Source organism: Oreochromis aureus, linkage group 3, assembly GCF_013358895.1.
Source record: "Oreochromis aureus strain Israel breed Guangdong linkage group 3, ZZ_aureus, whole genome shotgun sequence".
In the NCBI taxonomy this organism is placed as follows: Eukaryota; Metazoa; Chordata; class Actinopteri; order Cichliformes; family Cichlidae; genus Oreochromis; species Oreochromis aureus.
Genome location: NC_052944.1, coordinates 30,081,856 through 30,097,416, shown reverse-complemented (window position 1 = coordinate 30,097,416; position 15,561 = coordinate 30,081,856). Strand labels below are relative to the sequence as shown.

Here is a 15,561-nt window from a genome sequence, read left to right as displayed (position 1 = left end):
TCACCTACAGGAAACGAGTGAGTTTAAGCAAAACAGAAATAGTGCCCTTAACCAGAAGTGAGCATGAGATGAGATAAATTCCTGCCCACTCTCTTAGCTCATCTCCGTGCCCATAAAAGTAGCTGGAACTGTTGTAATCAGAAAGACGTAAGACGTTTCTTGTTTAGAAATGTTGCTGAAAGTGACCCCCCCCTCCCCCCCTTGGTTAAATTTAAAATGAGAAGCTGTTCAAACTATAGGAGATAATTATTTAGTTTCATACACGGACTGAAACCCACTGAGCTACAAATGAAGAAACACTTTAATTGAAATCCAAAACCCATTTGACTAAAAACACTGTTTGACTCTTTGTTAAACTGTTTCTACTGAGAACAATTAGAGTAAATCCAGATTTTACAGCTGTTTTGCTGACCACATACAAGACAATGTCTCCCATCCACCTCGTCTCCTGCATACACAATATATCTACCTTCGTTTTCTCCATCATATCTCCCAGCTGTCTTCCTTTACTAGTCAGAGTCCCATTTAATGTCCCTACTCTTCTTCAAACTACTGTCTTTCCTCCTTCTCTTACTGTCTCTATCACACCTCTCTCTCACCTTCGTTTGCCTTTTGCAAACAGTAGCACAGTTTGTCCTGGCGCCCTGTTAGGTTAGTGCCTCTAGTGCTGCAAGCCATCAAATATGGAAATCACATTATTTATACTGGATGTATAAAACCCACTTCATTTATCTTGTCTTAGGCATGCTGCCACTAGGGGTACACTAACTTATGGTACAAAAAAATAAATTAAATAAAAAAATAGCAAAAAAAGATACAAGAGGACATCATGCTAGGGAATGGCACTGAGATTCTCAGCAAGGTAATATAATGAAGGAAAGAGAACCAAGAGTTGTTCCTTATTATCTAGACAACAAAGGCTGTGTCTCAATTCAGGGTCTGCAGCCTTCAGAGGCCGCATATGTAGGCCGATTATTTCACAGCGACGCAACAAAGGCTCTCCCAGTTCGAAGGCTGCTCCAAATGCAGCCGACAAATACGTCCTTCATTTCCCCAAATTTGAAGGATGGGTCGGGTGTATCCTTCGTGGCCCAACCTATCCCAGAATTCATAGCGCGGCCCAGCCAATTCCAGTTTCCCACAATGGCGGCAGCTACTAAGTTGTAATATTACTCTTATTACTCTTTTCAATACTCAATGTCCTGTTATATTTTTGATAGCAAGGAGCAGATGGCTGAGTTTATTAAACTCCACCGAGACACTTGCGGCCTTCTTGGTCTTCCAAGGACCCAGCCAACATAGATTGGCTGGGTCAACAAGTCTGGGTCCTCTGAAGGATGCAGCCCCTGAATTGAGACACAGCTAAAGACTTGCAATGGACTTTAAAAGAAATGTGGAGAAATGCACGCAAATCAGGGTAAGGTCATTAAGTCCCCAAAACAACTAACATTAAGACATAATTTGATTTGTGACACAAATAACTAAAACAAATCAATACGTAGTAATATGTTGTACAATTACATACGATATATTCACATTAAAACCACTTCAACAAAATTCAAACTTCATCATGTTTATATATTTCTTATATATTAACACACAGAATTACTTATCATGATGCTCATGAGCACTTTTATACTGGTGATCATATGAAATGGTCACCAGTACAATTATGATACTTAGGAGCTTTTTATTGTTAGAGTTGAAAGTGTTTTAGTAATTTTCCTTTAATTTCATATTAAACTCACAGTAATAAACCATACTGTGAACATTTAAACAATTACAAAAATGCTGACAAGAAAACAAACAACTGATAAGAAAAGTAGCATAAGGTACAACAGAAAAAAGGGACATTTATTAATTTATAAATCATGAATATATATTTGTAAATGCAGTCTTGTAAACCTTCCCTATCACTCTCACTGCTGTCCGTTTGTCACAAATCACCCCTGCCCACTCTTTACCCACCCTTCTGCACTCTCTTCTTCACCTCTCCTTCACTGTCCACTTCACCACATCTGTGACTCTTATCTTTGGCCTTCCTACAATACCTACACTCTCTTTGGGGCTCTCGGTTGAACTTATCCACCTTCACTTCCTCTACTCCTTGCAGCTTCACTGTTAAACTGTCTCCTATTCATACACGTGTGTTCTGTCTTGCTTCTACTGAATTTCATTCCTCTTCTTTCCGGTGCATGCGTCCTCCTCTCCAGCCTCTCTTCCACATACTCCCTCCTCTCACTACACATCATAATGTTGTTTGCAAACACCATAATCCACAGAGACTCCTGCATGACCTCATCTGTCATCTTGTCCATCACCCCTGCAAACAAGAAGGGGCTCAGAGCTGATTCCTGATGTAATCCCACCCCCAGCTTGAACTGCTAAGTTACAGCTACACACCTCACTGCTGTCTCACTGTCCTCATACATGTCCTGCACCACCTTCACATACTTCTCTGCTACTCCTGACATCCTCATGCAGTACCCCACACGCTTGGCACCATATCCTTTCTCTAGATCCACAAAGACACAGTGAAGCTCCCTCTGACCTTCCTTATACGTCTTTCTCAGCATGAAGCCACATGCTGCCATATCACTGACTGTCACCTCTCTTCTTAACTTAGCTTTAACAACTTCTGCCTATAGCATCACGATGTGAGTCGACTTTAATATCAAGCAGGTGTAAAAATGTTAATGTTCAAAAGTTTAAGAATTAAAGTTTTTCTCTTTCATGTTGCGGTCCACCTTCTCTTGTTTTATTGATGCTGTGCCTCTCTTTAGGGACCTTTAAAAGTAAATACATAAAATGAAATAAATGAAAACAGAATAAAGTAAAACTAACTGAAGAACAGGTTTAATGGTGCTGAAGGCATTTAAAAGGGCTACAAATCTGAGTTTCATTATTAGGACATTTAATTAAAGCTCCCCTCAAGCCCAATGATAGAAAAGTTTGATACATATTTCATTCCTGAAACTCAATATTTAGTACAGTTAATATTTGTACCTGTAGCTGAGTTTGGATCTACATTATGGTAGTCAGAGGTTTCCTCTGGATCATCACGCTTTCCTGTAACAATAACACAGAAAATGTATGTGGGTATCACGTCTCTGAGGGCGCGTTAAAATTTAAACAGTACTGTATACAAATGATATGTTATTTATTGAAACCTATATGTTACATATATTTACAGGTATGATATTCAGAAGTGCACATGCTTTTGGCTACATGATACATTTGCATTTATAATTGAACATATTATAACAATTGAACATTTTTCATATTTTTTGTACTCACTCCTCTGTCCAACACTTCTGAGCTGAAGAGAGATATTTCTGTAGTCATCTGTCCGTCCACCTAAAATGAGGACAATTGTACTATTTTAGATTTTTATTTCTCAGTAAAAATAAGATTTTGATCTACTCGTTATTTAAAAAACAAAGAAATATCTTATACTGTACCAGTGTTTTCAGAAGGTCATGACTCATAGACGTTCATGTCACCTTTGGGTCAGTGAAAATCAAGACGATGATAAAATAATCACTCTGTGTGCAGTAAACTTGCAGCTATATTATAACTGTGAACATGAACATGAGTATAGAAAGGTTCAGCTATAAATGCTCTTATTTTGTAACAGGTGTGTGGCTGACCGTGAAGAAGAGAGGAATATATTTGCTGCTGATTTTCATCCTGGCTCATAGTTTGAACTGTAGCAGCAGTCTGACTGGTTTCCTGAGACTGGGCTGGTCTGAGGTTTTAAACAGGTTCAAGTTACAATGAATGTGTTACATAGTGTTTGTTCACTGAAGACAAGAAAAGAGTGTTTTACCAACCTGATACAAAGTGTACCTATGGAGAAGACAGTAGTAATAATATTAAATGGGTGAGTATTACAAATAAAACATAATTGTCCATACCATGGCAGTGTCTGGCAGGTAATATATGAAATAAATAAAAATAAATAAATTCATCCTTTGGTTTTTTGTGCCAACAACAGAGCAGCAGGGACAGCAGGAGAATCAGTGAGATACCACTAACCAGCCCCGTGATTAGAGAGACAGAAAGTGAAGATCTGGATGCTGTAATAATAAAGAATACAAATTAGCTTTATCTATCATGATATATCGCAATCAATGGGATACATTATGGGCAAAGGTCATGACAAGCATTTTCTGAGTTGTCAGAAGATGTCTGTAAATATTTATTTAAATCAGAAAATCAACTCTTAAAACTGTGGGGATGGAAAATATTGTAGATGGTTACGCAGTAACAACTCGGATGTTAAACAATCAACACTCTATAAAAGTGGCTAAAAAGACAAACTATAAAATAGTTTTAGTTCAAAATAAGGGTTCTCAAACTTTACATGGGCAGGACCATTTTAGTCCATCTTCTTCAGTTTCATACTTATTTTTTTAGACTGGATGGCTGCTTTAATTCAACAAGCCTTTTGATTAAATCTTTTAAAACACAGACAACATTTCTTTTCTGCCTACAACTGTATCATTCACACTTACCTTTTACAGACATCCAACTTTCTGGTGACTCATGCCCTGAATATCCACACTTGTAGAAACCTTCATCAGACTTTGACACTGCAGGGATATTTAGGTTTTTTCGGTCATCATTTTGAATTAGTTTCCCATTTTTGTAGAATGTAATGGTGGAATTTAAGTTTCCTGTCCTGAACTTGCAGCCAAGAGCAACAGAGTCCCCCTCATTGACTGGATGGACAGGGCTCACCAGGATCACACCAGTAACTGTAAAAGCCATTAAAATATGAGAGAACTTACCAACATACAGTCTACTGCTCCCGTTTGTGTCAGGTAAATGGACACCGTGGCACCAACAGATGTAATCCTGCTCTATGTTATATTCTTATTAGTATTATTTTTTCTCACACTTTTTGCTACAACATGATTGTGTTACTGTTGGGTTTGAGCAGCATAAGTCCATTCATTTCCAGGTCAGTACTGAGACCTTGGAAACAGCCATGGTCAGGACTGGTAATCTGGCATGCTGAGCAATGTTCCCTCTAAGCTGCGCGCGTGTGCAATCACGCAGTGCTGGCAGGGTCTCTGTGCACAAAAAAATCTGCATTGCACACAAAAAGAAATCTAACCTGAATTGCAATTAAAATAAATAGGTTAACAATTCATTCTGTTTTGCAGTGTGAGTCAGTAAGTGACTGGTGACTGGCTGCTCCAGCCAATGATGCGATTCACATTCGTATATACACAGCTAATCAATGTCGTTGACAGGCTATGACAGCGTCCTTATGTGGCGGTGTTTTAGCTAGCAAAGCGGCGTGGCTGATGTGCAGTGAAGCCACATTAATGACAACGTGTACAACCATTGGAGATGTGAGCAGGACAGACGGAACAATTGACGGAAAAAGTGTGGACTTTATACCAGTTTTTAAATTGTGTTGATAGGACACGTAAAACCAGAGTTATGGTATAAAATATCTGCAATGTTTGGTTTTCTTCCTGAATACTATCATTGTTTATATTTACTGCGGGAAGAAACGGTAAAAACGGCGTTTTATAAGGAAAACGCTCAAAAGCACTCTCCGCCTGTGAGCAAAAACAAAACCAAAAAACCCCAGCCTTTCCTATTGGTGGAAAAATGTACCATGTCGACCAATCAAAAATGATATGGCAACGTGGCATCTATTGTTTAGGAAAGAGGGGGATGTTTTAGGAGCGACGGCGGTGTTCTGAGATGTGAGAGATTTGCGACGTTTAGCGCAAATCTGTAGTTAGTGTGTAGTGTAGTCAATAGTTTTGTTGTGTGTGTCAGAACAATGAGGCGACTGCTGAATGTTACAGGTGTTACAGGTGTGATACATCTCCTGTTGTCAGGCCTGCAGGTATCAGGCTGTTGTTCTCCTTTATCTCATAGTGGACAGAAATTATTTTTTGGAGTGGCACAAATACTTATAAATATACTTAATACTTATAAATAGTTTGTGTGGCATAAGATTTGATGCAGAACAGCTGATTGTTCTGTAAATATTTTGAAATGTTTCTTTAAAAAACACCTTGGCTGCATTTCTAGGTAAACAGCTGCAAAAAACTTTGTTGTTTGCCTAACTCAGTTACTTTTTTGAAGAAGTAACTATATAATTAATTGCCCAGCATTGGTCATTATATACTGTATTTTGCAGACAGAGTTACAGGACTCTCTCCCAGACCACAGACTCATAATACATATCAGAGCTTTATTTAAAAAAAAAAAAAAAAGAAAGTTGTGTTTTCAAAATTGGAGTTTAAGTTATTTTTACTTCCAATAGTGTTAACATACTACACAAGTCATGAACAAGATTTTTTTTTTTTTTAATTTTCATTGTAAGTGAGCTAATGCAGTTAATTAAAAGTATTCTAACATAAATGTAAACCCAGCTTGTCAGTCTGATGACTCAGGTTCCCCTCCACACTGTTCTCATTTATAAAGTGCTGTACAACCCGAAAATGTTGGCAAACAGATGGATTTTCCTGTGTCATTCAAGCTAACTAAACAACAAAGAACCACTTACTCCTAAAGAAAAAGACAGTGAACGTGGACAGTAAATCCTCACTTTTAACATAAATCTCATTGTTGCAGCCAGCGGCAGCACAATCCTGATCCCGTTAAACTCAGTTTTAGTTTTAGTGTCCTTATTTTCCTCTGAGTTATTGGTTCTGTTACATTAGTTTATGTTAGCTAACTAGTAAGTCTACTGATGTCATCCAACCAACTACATGACCTCACGTTCCCTATTGACAGAAGATGACGCTATGCATGTTTATCAAACTTTAAGCACTTAATCAAGCTTCAATTCAAAGAGGTAAGGATGCTAAACAGTGGTCAAGACTTTTTTTTTCTTTAAATGATGCACTTTCTCATTTAAACACAGATGCTGCATTCTTTCTTTAATTACATTTTACACAGTGTACCAACTTTTTGGAATTAGGGATGTGAACACCTACCACGTGCAGTGATGTTGACTCCATTGCTTAACTGTCCGGATTCAGCCTCACAACAGTACACGGCGTCTTGATACCTGTGACGATATATGTTGCATGTGGATTCAGTCATCATCCCCCATTTGCCACATTGCGGGTGTTCTCTCAGGTATCCGTGCTGAGTAAATTTCATCACTGTCCACTGAGAAGAGTTTCCAGAACAATTCAGTGACACAGAGTCATAGAAGAAGTGCTGCACACTGTTAGGACTGACTGTGAGAGAGGCTGTTGAATGAAAATCTGAAAGAAAAACATGAAATATACACACACACTGAAGCACAAAAAAAAAAAAAAACCTCAGTATGTAAAAACTATTCATGAATGTATTCATTTTTATCAGAACACATGAATGCACATGTAATTCCATTATAGACATTAATTTCTAACACAATTGTCCAACATTTTTAGATAGATTAATAGATTAGAGACTGGGAACACACTTTTCTGTTTGCTTGTTTTTAAAGGTAAACAAACTGACCTCCAGACCATGCAAACACTAGTTCACTATAGTCAGTAAAATGCACTGGATTTCCTCTTCCAGCTCTGCACACATATCCTGAGGTGTGTGTTTGTCCAAGAATAATATAAGAGTTCTTTTCCATCCCACTGATGCTTCCAGGTAATGATTCATATTTGTAGAGGTGATGAATTATTTTACGATGAATCCTGTGTCTGTATCCCCTGAAGTAAGGGTGATACATACCTGACGCCCGTCTAACAGCTTTATACCAGTAGAAGCTCCATCCTGCAGACGGATGTTCAACCTCACAGTTCAGAGTTACTGAGGCTCCAGGACTCAGCCATGATGGAGACACAGTGAGGACAGGACGGGGTTCTGTTGAGAAATTATATTCTCAGATTTATTATGAAGTCAGAACAAGATCAGTGAGGATAGATTGTCTTTCACCTGTTAAAAAATACAATTGTACAATTTACATTTATATTTGCATTTATATTTACATTTACAATTCACTCACCATAAACTATCTTTAGTTGAAAGGATGCACTCCACATTGTTGAATTCTGTTGTGCACTTCTCATCCTGCCCTTACACCAGTAGTGCCCACGGTGTGATGTAGAAACAGAGTTAATCTTGTATTCATTTTGGTTTGGAGGTTGATGTGAGCTGCTTGTTGCCCACTCATAATCCCACTCAGTGTCTTCTCCTGGGATCTCACATTTCAAAGTGATCGTCTCTCTGCTGTATACCTCAGGCCAGTTTGGATGCAGAGTCACAGCAGGCCTGTTTCTAACTGTTAAACAGATAATAAAAAACAAACAAAAATAACTATTTAAATGACTTTTGAACCTCTTCCATCAATTAAAAAAAGAAACATTCACCATGACTCACCAGTTTTTTTAATACTGATCACATCACTGTAGTCTGTGTAGTAAACTGGGTTGCCTCGTCCTCCTCTGCACCAATAGTCTCCTTCCTGTGATACACCGATTTGTCCATCAGAGTGGAGAACAACTTCTGCCATCGTCAGTGGGTCTGAGGTTTTCTTGCCTCTGTACCAGTAGTAACTCCAACCAGGAGAAGATGGTGTCACAGAGCAGGTCAGGGTGACTGCATCACCTTCTGGAAGGACTCTACTGTCAGCACTGATGCTGGCCTTTGGTCTGTTTCCTGTTTAATTTAGAAAAAAAGAAATATATTACTGTAAAACAATTACTGCCCCTTTGCTTTAGAGACAATTACAATTTTACAAATAATTCTTAAACGATACAAAGTATATCTTATTCTGTAGCAGTAAACCTGTACCAAGTATATATGTATGCGTCACATATATGAAATGTTTACATTTGCAGTTATATGCTTTGATCAAACTCAGTTTATGTTTGGAATCATGTGGCGGTGACAAATATACAGTCGTGAAAAAAAATAAGACACCACATTGAATATTTCTTGAATAGTTCTTCTTAAGCATGTTCACATATCAGTGGCTAATTTTTTTATTTATGAAAAAGAAAGTCATTTGAAGTGATTTTTCTTCTTTTACTCATTATTAACAACAATGTATAATTTTAGGAAAATTTAGTACACCCTACCCCCTGATAGCTAGTATTACTACCTTTGGCTGAAATAACTAAGACAGACAAAGACCAGTAGGAGTCCTGGTGTTTCATGTCCCTCTTAGAGAGCAAAGGGTTTCTTCTTGCACACCATCAATGCATGTTAAACTTGTGCAGCCTCTTTCTTATTATAGAGTTATGCATTTTCACATCTATTGTAGCATTCCCTTTCCATCCTCTCTGTCATTTTCTACATTCATGAATTCCTCAAAATAGTTCTTCAGTCCTATCCATCTTCTCAGCAACTACTACTACTATAAACTTAACCCTTGTATGGTGTTCGTATTTTTGTTACTCAGCCAGTGTTCATGGGTCTGGTGGACCCGCTAGAGTTTTGGCTTTCCAAATTAACACTATCAAACAATTTTATGTTAAATTACTCAACAGATGTTTACTTCATCCCAATAACAAGCCATATGAACAGCAAACATGGTTAATTTTTTCCCTTTACCTTTGTTAGATCACATTTATGAATTAATGTGCTTCGTTTTTTTTTTTTTTTATAAAATGTTATAAAAAATAAATCAGTTATAATCAAGTGGAGTGAGTGGAAAGACACAACACATTTACACGTGAAGCAATATGTTTCACAACTAAATGGGATCAGCTGCTCATCAATGGTGACATTAGGCCCAGGGTTGTAAAACAAGGGGAGGTGGTGCACCCACTTATCCCACACTGTCCTGATGGCAGCTAGCTTGTCTCTCTGCCGTCGAGCTGGTCTGTCATCTCGGTTATCAAAACGGATAATCCTGGAAATTTTGTGGAAGTTTTCCAGAGACATTGATGCACGGAAAGGTTCTTGCCGGTTTCTGCATCCCACAGGGATTCTGTGGATTCCCCTTTGGACCTGAAAACTCCTGCAAGGATGAGAACCCCAAAGTAGGCCTTTGGGGTTCTTAGATCAATTTGGTCCATCTCCTTCCACCTCTCTCCAAAAACACACCTTCCTTCTAGATTACTGCAATCCAGAATAATTTTCTGGATGGAATCTGGGATGAAAAGCTCAAATGAAGACTTGATGTCCTGCACATGAGTAACTGTCAGCTGTGTTGGCCCAGGCTTATCACAGTAGCAGCTCTGCAGGGTGGCTCAGTTCTTGGGCAAGAAGACCATTCAATTTCACCATTTATTGGCATCCATATTTCTTCACTTGCTGTCTGGTGGGCTTGTTCTCATCCTGGAGCTGGCTGCTGATGGGGTACTCGTCTTTGTTTTGTTACTAAATGGTGCTCAACCTCTTCTTCAAAGTCACTGTCAGACTCTGAATTTTCAGAAATGTGAAATATTCTGAAACCTCTTTGTCAACATCATCATCCGAAGCTCCTCTCTCTTCCAAAATCAATTGCAAGGCCCTCGCAGCAGATAATCTTTTGCCATCTTGATCAGTTGTGAAAAAGAACCACACTGGCAAAGTCTTATTTATAGTATTATGCCCCTAATTTGCAGGTGGGACAGGGTGTGAGAAAATAAAATTTGGATCCCTCAAGAAAGAAGGGTAAAATGTGCGGGAATGTAAGAGGTGTAAGAAGGTGTTGATAGTTGAATTTTCAACAATGTTGAATGTGTTGAATGTTTCAACTTTGTGCGGGAGCAGGAAGGGAAGAAAACACTATCAGCAGTACCAGAAAGAAGGAAGACAGAGTATGGGAACACAGGATCTACACTTTCAACACTTTTATTAGACCTGGGTCCAGTGGACCCGAACACCTTGTATGTAATGTAAATGTGTGGGGGGAGGTACAGTACAGTACAGTCATTGAAAATTAGTTCGGATTTATGTTCTTCACAGAAAATAAGCCAAAGCCAATGAATTTCAGGTTGAAAAAATAATTAATTGTTTAATTTTTCTTTTGAAAAAAAAATGAAAATGGGTCTCACAGACCCAAACACCATACAAGGGCAGTGACTTATAGTATAGTATTGTTCTGTTTGATTCTACTTGTACTAACCTACTGGACACAGTGGCTCATTTTTGCATTAAACGGTCTAAGTTGGTGACAGATCCATGGCTGAATGACTCAGCTGCACTTGGGTCCCTCTCCTGCAAAACTGTAACATACTTAGTTGCAAATTGAGCCTCCAACTATTTCTTTTTAGAGTCACTTACAATTCCAGCCCTCTCCTTTGTTGCCCTCTCCCAGCTCTTATGAAATGTGTCACTTTTTCAAATTAACAATGTGCCAATATTTTCTTAAAATGGTCCTCAACCCTCTATTTAAATATGTTTTAAGATATTTTCTGTGTTCCATTGTGAATAAAATATAGGTTTCCATGCATTCCATTTGTTTCATTCCAATTAGTTTACCCACAGCATTTTACACAGCATCCTAACAGTGTTAGGTTGTACATTTGAATATTCTGTATAAATTTGTTAGGGTACATTTGAATGTTGCAGTGAATATTTAAATGTTCTGTATAAATTTGTGTTAAGAAAATCAAGAACAACAACAGAACAAAAACCTTTTAGAATTACCAGAGTCACTAGCTCTAACTTTTCATTTGAAAACACTTAATGAGGGGAAGCACTATGGATCACTTCAGAAAGGTAGTAGTTGATAAAAAATAAATCCTTACGTGCATAAATGTTCATCTGAATACTTTTTTCTTGCTTACATTTTCTACATGATACTACAACCATTATTTTTAACTAAGTGTTTTATACTTGATGGAGTGCTTAATTTAGAAATGGTCATTTATAAAGAATGAAGAAAACATGCTATGACCTTATTGATGAAGAACACAATTTTATCTGTTTATAAATTACAATGTATAGTATTGCATAAGATTTTATAAATAATCAGTGATGCACCAACAAATCACTAATGCCTCACACTATGTAGTTATTATATAATGTTACCCTTGTGTTTTATATAGACATAACAAAACTAAACTTTCTTACCAGAGACTGTCAGTGTGATGACATCACTCCACTCTGTCACAGAGTACAGCTCCTGTTTGTTTTTACCCATACACCTGTAGCTTCCACTGCTGATCACAGATGCATTAACATCTATGGATGCATTATTTGCCAGAACTGTGCTTGAGTCGGGTTTGCTCCATTCATACTGCCACTCAGTGCTTCTACCTAAATAAATCTCACGTCTAACAGTGATCTTCTCGCCACTGAATATCAGAGGCCAGCTGGGCTCCAGGGACACAACTGCTTTGTTGGAAACTGTTTACGAAAACAAAAATCTAATTGGTCCAGTTTTAAATATTTCTGCATTCCATGTTAATCCAAATGAAAACTCTTAAACTCACCTCTTTTTTCAATAGTGATTGGATCACTGTCCTCTGTGAAGAAAACTGGGTTTCCTCTCCCTCCCTTGCAGTATTAGATGCCTCCCTGTGTGACAGTGATCATTTGATCTGGTTCTTCGTTTCTAATCACCTGAATTTCTGAAAAGACTGAGGCGCGTCTGAACCAGAAGTATTTCCACTCATTGTAGCTCCCCACAGAGCAGCTGAGTGTTGCATTGCCTCCAGCTGGTATTGTTCTCCTATCAGCAGTAATTGTGGGTCTGGGTTTGTTTGCTGTTTGTTAGAGTAAAATAAAGATGTTTTTCTGTAGCTGGTCAGATGAAAAAGAGTAGATAAAAAAACTCAAAGATGATTTTACTTACAGACTTTTAGTGTAAAAGCATCACTCCAAGCTGTTGAGAAGAACAAGTCTCTTCTACCCTTACACCAATATTGCCCGTTGTAGGAAAATGAAGCCCTGCTGATGTTGTATTCACTGTGTGTGGGAGGTGTTTTTGAGCTTGTTGTTCTCCATTCATACTGCCACTCAGTGTTTTCTCCTCCTTGGATCTCACATTTGATGGTGATCATCTCACCGCTGAATATCTGAGTCCAGTTCTGTTGCAGAGTCACAAAGGCCCTGTTGGACACTTTTCATACCAAACATGAATTAATACAGAAAAGTTTGGTCATCATAAATGTTTGTTCTTTTATTTCTTACAAAAAGTTATCAAACTCACATGTTTTCTGACTGTGATACACTTTGCTGAGGTTTGTGAAGAAAACTGGGTTTCCTCTTCTTCCTCTGCAGCGATAGATGCCTTCATCTGAGACACGAATAAAGTTTTGCAAACTGTTCGTATCGATTACTACTTCACGAGAATCTGGGATTTGTCTGAACCAATCATATGTCCAGCCAGCAGAACCCTGAACAGAGCAGGTCAGTGTCACCGAGCCCCCCACTGGAATAGTTGTCTTGTCTGCTGTTATAGTTGCCGTGGGTCTGAGTGCTGTTTGATTTAGAATATGTTGTTTTTGTTATTCATTCATTTTTTTTCTGGGAAAAACTCAACGTTAACAATTTCTCATAATATGTAGAATAAAAGGCTGTGAAGTAATTCATGAAGGCAGCATCTCATGTGACCAATTCTTCTCACTTCTCTCATATCATACTATATATAACATACACTTCACTGTATGTAATGCACTAAAGTTCATACTGCTTGGTCATTTGCTGTCATATCCACAACTTTTCACATTGCTCATCTGAAAGTTACATCGTACTTGACGTATTTACTTCCTGCTACATTTGCAACCTTAACAGGTCGACTCTGAGTTTGTAACCTAGCAGCAAATTTCTGCTTAATGTTACTCTCCACGCCCTGCTGTGCAGAGATCATTACATCAACAAGAATAAAAGAAAAATACAAAACAGAAACTTTGAAATAACATAAATTGAAACTCTGATGCTGGAGTTGCACATTTAACACAGCTGTGCTACTGCTGAATGAAAGCCTAATAAATATGATACAGTAGCTTACCTGATATGGACAGAGTCAGGTTATTACTCTGTTTTGTAAAATCTGTTGAGCCATTGCGGCGACCAATACATTGATAATTCCCACTCAGCTCTGCTGTCAGGTAAAGTAAGTAGGAGCTACTTTTAGTGAAGTGGACCATTTCTTGATCATTCCAGTTGAATTTGTAAAGCCAGTCAGTGGCATTTCCCTCTCTCATGTCACAGATGAAGGTTACAGACTCTCCAGCAAATAAATGGGACACATTTGGTTTAAGGCTCAGCTCAGCATCTAAAATCCAGCATAAACATAAACAAACAGAAAAAGTTCAGACCAGATTTTGTTTTCATGAAGAGGAAGATTTCTCACTTTACAGGCAATTATTAATGTATTTACAACGGAAAATAATGTGTAAAAAATGAGCATAAATAAAGAAAAACAATGTTATTTACTCATCAATCCATAGAACAATATAAAAGGAAGAAAGCTGTTCAGTTACCTTGAGCGTCTCCACAGCAGAGGGTAATATTCAGCACTGTAAGAAAGATTCATTTCATTCAATCATCAGTGGTCACATGTCGCAAATAAAAGCCTTCTTAATGAATAGAATTTTACCATTAGCATCAATAGTTGGACAAACATTTGGAACTCAGTATAGTTCAGTCTTTATCAGGCAAATACAGGAAGTTACTTATACTCACAGAATAAGCACAGCACACTGAGCGCAGTGAGCCCCATCCTCACACTGAGCCTGAAAGTCTGTCACTGCTACTGACAACAGAAACACTGAAACAGAGAATGTGAGAAAGTATTAATGTTTTACCTGATTATGGGAGTAGAGGCTTTCTGCAACCTTGTTTTCTGTGTTCAGCCCTTCACTGCTACTTCTCTTTTAGCCCTACATGAGGACACTGATGACAGATCTTATTTTTAACTGCTGACACTTCCTGTTTTACCATGGACAGTATCCATATCTGACATGATATCTTATCCCTGCTTCTGAAACTAAATTGTAACTATATTTATATATAATTATAACTATGATTAACCATAATTAGCATGTTGTCCATGGACTCAACTTCGTTTTTACACCTTCTAATGTGTTGCTAGATCAGAGTTTTGACATCACATCAGACCTTCTACACCACCAACACCAACAAACTTCTTTATATATTTATAATTGATCAGGAAAGGTGTGAAATTAAACATGCCATGCAGTTAAAGATCAACAGGGTTTATAAAAGTATTGCAGCATCTGACGCTCCTGTGGTTTTGAATAAAAAGTCCACTGTTGTTGGGTTTTTTTAGAAATGAGGAAGAAGATAAATGTTAGAAAAGAGTTACTGTCTGCAAGATGGAGGAATAAAGGGCTTTACATCTAAAGACTACAACTAAGATACTTAGAACAGAAAAACAGAAGAGCAAATGAAACATCATAGTTACCATTATGTAGCAGGTTTGTCACAGAAACTCATTCTGTGGTCAAAGTTCTGAAACACAAATTAAGCAACATAGTGCATGCAGTGCAGTGATGACTGCATCAATCACGTTTAGGAAACAAAGAACAAAAATATCACATTTAATGTTCAAAATTAAATGTCATACACAGTAGCAGATGAATACAGGTTAGAAAAGTACAGCTGTAACATATGCAGTGTTAACTGTTAAGGAAAAGAAGAAGAACACATGACATAGATAAATATTTGTAGTTAAAATAC

At 37.8% G+C, this 15,561-nt stretch overlaps 2 protein-coding genes and 1 long non-coding RNA gene across 3 annotated transcripts; all 3 read right to left on the bottom strand.

The window, feature by feature from the left end:
- Positions 1-2,041: 2,041 nt before the first annotated feature.
- Positions 2,042-3,399, bottom strand: LOC120439170. Its single transcript, XR_005612438.1, has 3 exons — positions 3,298-3,399; positions 3,007-3,069; positions 2,042-2,787 (listed from the first exon to the last, which is right to left on the bottom strand). It is a non-coding gene; the product is annotated as an uncharacterized LOC120439170 (long non-coding RNA).
- Positions 3,400-7,072: 3,673 nt separating this feature from the next.
- Positions 7,073-12,518, bottom strand: LOC120433561 (Fc receptor-like protein 5). Its single transcript, XM_039599929.1, has 6 exons — positions 12,348-12,518; positions 11,986-12,261; positions 8,359-8,637; positions 7,985-8,260; positions 7,711-7,842; positions 7,073-7,149 (listed from the first exon to the last, which is right to left on the bottom strand). Exons 2-6 carry the CDS (start codon positions 12,053-12,055, stop codon positions 7,073-7,075), a joined length of 834 nt encoding a protein of 277 aa, XP_039455863.1. The 5' UTR covers positions 12,056-12,261; positions 12,348-12,518.
- Positions 12,519-13,043: 525 nt separating this feature from the next.
- On the bottom strand, positions 13,044-14,637 carry LOC120433558. The gene is made up of 4 exons (XM_039599921.1): positions 14,545-14,637; positions 14,343-14,378; positions 13,868-14,134; positions 13,044-13,336 (listed from the first exon to the last, which is right to left on the bottom strand). Exons 1-4 carry the CDS (start codon positions 14,579-14,581, stop codon positions 13,044-13,046), a joined length of 633 nt encoding a protein of 210 aa, XP_039455855.1. The 5' UTR covers positions 14,582-14,637.
- Positions 14,638-15,561: the final 924 nt, after the last annotated feature.